The 6,838-nt window shown below is 34.3% G+C and overlaps 1 protein-coding gene across 1 annotated transcript in view; it reads right to left on the reverse strand.

Moving 5' to 3' along the window:
* Nucleotides 1-6,164, reverse strand: part of cpne2 (copine II) — a 33,047-nt gene extending 26,883 nt beyond the window's left edge. The window contains exons 1-2 of the mRNA XM_073849976.1: nucleotides 5,911-6,164; nucleotides 726-925 (exon numbers count right to left, since the gene is read on the reverse strand). Of these exons, the coding sequence (XP_073706077.1) occupies nucleotides 726-896 (171 nt within the window). The 5' untranslated portion in view covers nucleotides 897-925; nucleotides 5,911-6,164. The remainder of the gene's footprint in view (nucleotides 1-725; nucleotides 926-5,910) is intronic.
* Nucleotides 6,165-6,838: the final 674 nt, after the last annotated feature.

The raw sequence follows: 6,838 nt of genomic DNA on the forward strand, positions 1-6,838 counted from the left end.
AAGCTTTTTTGGATGTATGGTTTATTATAATAGGACAATATTTGGCCGAGATACATTTGAAAATCTGGAATCTGAGGGTGCAAAAAAAATCAAAATATTGAGAAAATCGTCTTTAAAATTTTCCAAATGAAGTTCTTAGCAACGCATATTACTAATCAAAAATTAAGTTTAGCTATATTTATGGTAGAAAATTTACAAAATATCTTAATGGAACATGATCTTTACTTAATATTCTATTGATTTTTGGCACAAAAGAAAAATCTATAATTTTGACCCATACAATGTATTTTTGGCTATTGCTACAAATATACCTATGTTACGTAAGACTGGTTTTGTGGTTCAGGGTCACAATTTTGTTCAGTCTGTGGTGTAAAAAGCTTGCATTAGAAATTAAAAAAAAAACCTTAAGCAAAACATGGCCAGGTGTCAAGATCAAGTGTCTGAATAATTTTTGGTCTCAAATTTTTTTATACTTTTTACTTTATTTTGCTATGCTCACTTACATAAATGAACTATAGTGACCTGCACCCACTAGTAAAAAAAATATCAAAAATTATACGTGTCTGGTGTCTGAATAATTTTTGGTTTGACTGTATCTGTTTTCTTACAAACCCAAATCCATCTCTATCACCAGATTTTATAAAAGGTTAACCAGTGTTATTTCCAACAACTCCACTTATCTGTGACGGAAAGGTGGAAAGTGAACACTTTTAATCACTTCTTACCTCCACCCAGTTGCCATCCACATCATGGAAAAGAACACAGAAGGGGTCAGACTTGGACGCCACGTCGCGGTCCAGCAGGTTGGAGCCACAGACGGAGAGCTCCACCTTTGTGATGCAGTGGGGCCCAACGGCAGGACCCGCATCGGGGCCTGAGGCCAGAGTATAGGCCATGGAGATGGGAGTACCTCCTCTCCCAAACCCTGGGGGGGAAAAAAGAGTAGTTCTATTCTCAGTATACCTTCTTAGATGCAAAGTATCACTCATTCAGTAAAAAAAACTGCATAGACAGCAACTGAACTGACATGTTCAAGGCACAGAAAGGTAGTAAGGACATTGTTAAAATAGTCCATGTGACATCTGTGGTTCAACCTTAATTTTTTGTAGCTGCGTTGCTGTCTATACAGGGCCAGAAAGCTCTCGGATTTCATCAAAAATATCTTAATTTGTGTTTTACGGGTTTGGAACAACATGAGGGTAAGTCATTTCATTTTTGGGTTACCTATCCCTTTAAAAAAATGATTTTCACAAAATGATCTCACAAAAATGACTGGGCACATGTGAGAAACTAGGATGCTTGGGTTCATGGTCCCCTGACTAACAACTCCTCAAAAACATGAAAACACCCTATGATTTCCACACGCATCAGTTCCCGCAGATACGCGCACGCAGAACACGAGCGTCACACCAGGACATGAGGAATACAGTGAGGGCTCTTGTTGCTTAGATACTGATGTACCACTGTCTCTTTCTGTGTTAATGTCACAAACCACAATTAGGCTGTGACCACCATAGACAAAGCATGATGGAAAATGACTTCACAATCATGTTACACAGAATCACAATGCATCACCATTAGCGGTACTACTTATCATGTAAACAAGAGGAAGTCAATCGGAGTCAATCAGATTAAGAACTGATGTCAACTTGTCAACTATTACAAATCTGGGTCGCAGTGAGGTACTTACTGTACAATGGAAATAAATAAGGTATATTCATAAACATTAAAATACTGGTTCACACATACAGACACAATAACAAACAATATGTCTAAATATGAATTTAGTGTGAAAATTTGCTTAACTAACCTTAGGTAACATTCATTTTTACTTTGTCACCATGACTTAACTAGGGCGCTATGATTTCCGTGATGGAGAGGACAGAATAGAATCCTGCCATAAAAATGGAATTTACTGTATAACGCCGAATGTCACAAAATTTGCCCAATTTGGAATGAATTAATCAAAACGCAATATAGACTAGTGTCTGTGAATATTAAGCTGCAAAAATACTATTTAATTATGAATGCTTCATATTTTGGGCCTTTCTGTGTGTGTGAATGAATGGCGCAGACACACAGTTTTGTTTACTACACAGTACACACATACTGAAGTGATGTGTGACACTTGCGATGTTTTCTGCCTCCGTCTCCTCAATATATAAGTACATGAACAAATTAAATCTCTAGAACTGCTCTGAGAGTCCCTTTATGAGCATTTTTCTGTTTCTTTTAAGAAAAACTATCCTCACATCAAATACAAACAGAAACTTAAAGGTCTTCACAGCAACCCGTCAACACAAAAGTTTGGTTTAGCTTGAAGAAATTGTGACAGAAATATATTACTTTATGTAATAATACTACTACTAGTAAAATTATTATTAAAACATTATTTTTTAAGAATATTTACCGGAACATTTATTTACCAGAATTTATTGATCAGAAAAAATGTCAATACACAACACAGAAAAGGTAAGAAAGAAAATAATAATAAATTAATTCTTTATCAAATCATTTAATTAGACATGTTTTTTTTTATTCTTAAAATTTAATGAAACCATTAAAAAGAAAACCACAGAATTTAGTAAAAATATAACTGAATCTCAGAAAAAAATAAGATCCATGTTAAATTTTTAATAAATTGATGTTTAAATGTGTAAGTTTCATGACTTAAATTAATCAGACATGCTTTTTAAATATTTTTATTTAACCCATCTAGAAAAATAAAACAGGAGAAAAAAAAATGATTTCCTAGGCCCCCTACATAACAAAGCCATAAAAACACTAAAAGGACTGTAAAAATTGTGATTTCAACTTACATAATTTAAATAATATACCTTTTGACAGAAGAATTAATTTACATGTTTTTATGCATTTATAAAATTCACATTTCAGCTTATAAATCTGTAACTCATCCATTTACATTGTAAATGCCTCATTGTAACCTCGTTTGATTTTGAGAAAATTAGGGCCAAAAAATCACTCTGGACAAACTTGTTACGCTAAATTATAAACAACATAAACCTTTTTCTGATCATTTACTAAATGAGACGAAAACTCACCTGAGTTTCCATCCCAAAACGGCATCTTTGTAACCTCTAGGGGTTGTTCGGATTCTAACTGAACTCTGCGTGTAAATAAGCATTATATAGTGCAGAGGTGTTGCTAACCATTCCCAGAATAATGACATGTTCCACATGACTGTGATGTCATGGAAAACAGGATACACAGTCTCAACAGTGAACGCTTAATTCTTACCCAAGAAAAAGTACACACCTAGATGAGACACGTGTAATTCATGCAATGTCAAAACACACTTCGCAAATGAATAATCCTCCCACCTAACCTTGCTTCCTAGTTTAATCATTGTTGTCTGGGAATAATGTCCATAAAATCATTCAGTGTCTTATCCCACCCATTTTGAGGTCAAAATGGCAACGCATATCCGAGATGACTTAACCTAAGTGATCATCAACTCAACACTTCATTACTTATCTTCACGGTTCATTGCCAGATAGCACAAAGCTAGACATTAAAGAGTGGAAAACAAGTGCAAGGCTGTAATCAAGTATACTGGAGTACACTCTTATGATTTTATTAACCATTTAAATGAACGTATTGCTAAAGCGTGATCATAAAGAGCAGTCATAAAAGAACTGAAGCCATATTTCATTGTTCTACCATAAAAAAACTGCATAAACATCCATACTATATATACAGTTGAAGTCAAAAGTTTACATACACCTTGCAGAATCTGCAAAATGTTAATTATTGACCAAAATAAGAGGGATCATACAAAATGCATGTTTTTTTTTTTATTTAGTACTGACTTGAATAAGACATTTCACATCAAAGACGGTTAAATATAGTCTACAAGAGAAAATAATAATCAAATAAAAAAAAAAACTACCCTGTTCAAAAGTTTACATACACTTGATTCTTAATACTGTGTTGTTGTTGTTGTTTTAATAATAGTTGTGGCTAATTTTCCTTGTTTGTCCTGATCAGTTAAACTGCCCGCTGTTCTTCAGAAAAATCCTTCAGGTACCACAAATTCTTTGGTTTTTAGCATTTTTGTGTATTTGAAACCCTTTAACAATTACTGTATAATTTCGAGATCCATCTTTTCACACTGAGAGCAACTGGGGACTAAATTTGAAAAAAAAAAATGATATTTAGGCAAAATAAGAAAAATGTACACATCCTCATTTCATTCAAAAGTTTAACCCCCTGGCTCTTAATGCATTGTTTTTCTTTCTGGAGCATCAATGAGAATTTGAACCTTCTGTAATAGATGCGTATGAGTCCCTCAGTTGTCCTCAGTGTGAACAGATGGATCTCAAAATCATACAGTCATTGTTGAAAAGGGTTCAAATACACAAAAATGCTGAAAAACAAAGAATTTAATTTTTCCAAAATATTCCAAAATAACAGTGATTTAATATGATTTCCTGCGTTTGTGAGCCAACTCTCCAGACGTCCAACATAAACCACCAAAAATCAAACATCTAGAGACTTTCCATTTAAGGGAATAATTGCGACATAATTACATCATTGCCCTGTCATACTGTTGAGCATTATCTTCATGGTACAATAGAAATTAAAAAGTGTGCAAACAAGGCAGCAAAGAGGAACATCTAAATTATCTGATATCAATTCACACTTACATTTGTTTTTTAATGTCAAACGGTGCAGTAAATACTCTCTTATTAATATAATAACAGCAAGCCTGACGGGGGTTTTTTTGTGAATAATTTGTTTACTAAAACTCTAGTTAACTGGATTATATATTCAACTAGTACAGGAAGTAGTTTGAATATATATTTTAAAAATGTCAACATAGTGGGCACAAAGACCATTATTCAAGCGTGTCTGTGACTTAGTGCTGCAGTTTAAGCATCACCTTTTTGCTCGAGTGTCAAACCACATCTTCACTTAAATATTACAAAGCGCAACATCCTGTTGACTCTATGATAAGGTGTTGAGACATACAGTGTTGAAAAAAGTTTATAATGGCTGACTGTAAAACAACATGAATGGAGGTTCTGGCGGTCTACGTGCAGTTAAAAATTGTCCAACTGCAAAAAAAGCAAGTAGGTCAATTAAAGTGCTCATTTTGCCTCAATCTATTAGGTTTTTCAGAATCATATGCACACATCACTTTTAGGCTTGAATTAAACCTAACACTGATATTTTTGGTGGAGCATGAAGTCAAAAAAGTATTTATATAGATACAACTATTTGAAAATCTGTAATCTGAGGGTGCAAAAAAATCCAAATATTGAGAAAATCTGCTTTAAAGTTGTTCAAATGAAGTTCTTAGCAATGCATATTACTAATCAAAACTTAAGTTTTTATATATTCACGGTAGGAAATTTACAAAATATCTTCATGGAACATGATATTTACTTAATATCGTACTGTTTTTGTCAATTTTGACCCATACAATGTAAAATATTTGGCTATTGCTACAAATATACCCCTGCTAAGGTTTTGTGGTCCAGGGTCACATATACACCAACATGTCTTAAGGTGCAATTCAGGTAAACTGGTAAACTGGGCAACTTCTTGACATTGGGATGATCCTTTTTACCTGAATTCATTCTTTAAAGATGACATTATTAAGAATTTAGCACATATGCCAATTGTACTTTTCATTTTTATAATCTTAGAGACCATTATATGACGCAATTGTCTTAAAACGTTCAGAGGTCTCTTTGATTGTTGTGATGCTTTGGTTAAACGCAGAATTGCGCTTTTTTGGCTCAGTTTGTTGTTTTCTTAATCGTCGCCGGAACTCTTAATGTTAATGTTACTTCCTTTCAGACGTTAACATGTAACAAACCCTGCATGCTTGTGAATGGCAATGATTACTTCATTTAGTCACTATATAACTCAATAATAACTCACCTCTCGAAGGTCTCGCTCAATACGCAGCGTACTTTTCCTCAGCGTCTTCTGTCTTTATTTCTAGTGCTTGTAGCAACAACTCAGCGCTTCAGAAAGATGGTTTGTTCGCATTATCCAGCAAAAAAGAGCCAATGTAGGATATATCAGAAGGTAAACGCCGTTCTCCGCTCTGGTTAAAGCGCATACAGACTCAATAGTGGAGCCAACAGTTGTGTAGTTTTCACAGCTCTCAACTCCGCCCGTGTCCACATCTGTCATTACCATGAGCTAGTCTCTCTTTTGAGCTGTGCCACCATCGAAAAGAGGCTTAAAAGAAAGGGAGGAAGAAAAGCAGTGAAAGTAACACACTTGTGTTTTATACATTTGTCGTAGCGTGGTGTATTTTGCTGAGGAGCACGGTAACGCGCACGCATTGTTCTGAAGAACTTGTGAGGGAAATATTTTATAGAAATGAAGTCAAATGCGTTGTCTACGGTTTCGTTTCAGCTAATTTAACCAGTTTTGATTTTAAAAAGCAGTGCCACCGAAAAAAACGATTTGAATTGGTGTGCTCTTCATTGTCATCATCATCGCTGACATAAACTAGATGAACGTAAGGACGTAAAATGTGTTTTTTGCTCATTGTTTTCTTGATTGTTGTACATCGTGTCATCATAGTGACAGGCATGTGTTATTTAATCCAGGTGAACAGTATTTCCTGATAAAACATTGAAGAGAACGGTCCACGTCGGTATAAGATTTACCGTGTTGCTTTACTGCCATCTAGCTGAAATTCTGCACCGTGCAACATTTGTTTCGTTTGAAAACTTTTGATATTTTTCACCATTTTCACTATTCACTATTTTCCAGACTACTACAATCTACCTGCCATTTTGAAATATTTTAATTAAATATATTATTTTAATAAAATTAATATTAATAATAATAA

The sequence above is a fragment of the Garra rufa genome, chromosome 11 (assembly GCF_049309525.1).
Source record: "Garra rufa chromosome 11, GarRuf1.0, whole genome shotgun sequence".
NCBI lineage: Eukaryota > Metazoa > Chordata > Actinopteri > Cypriniformes > Cyprinidae > Garra > Garra rufa.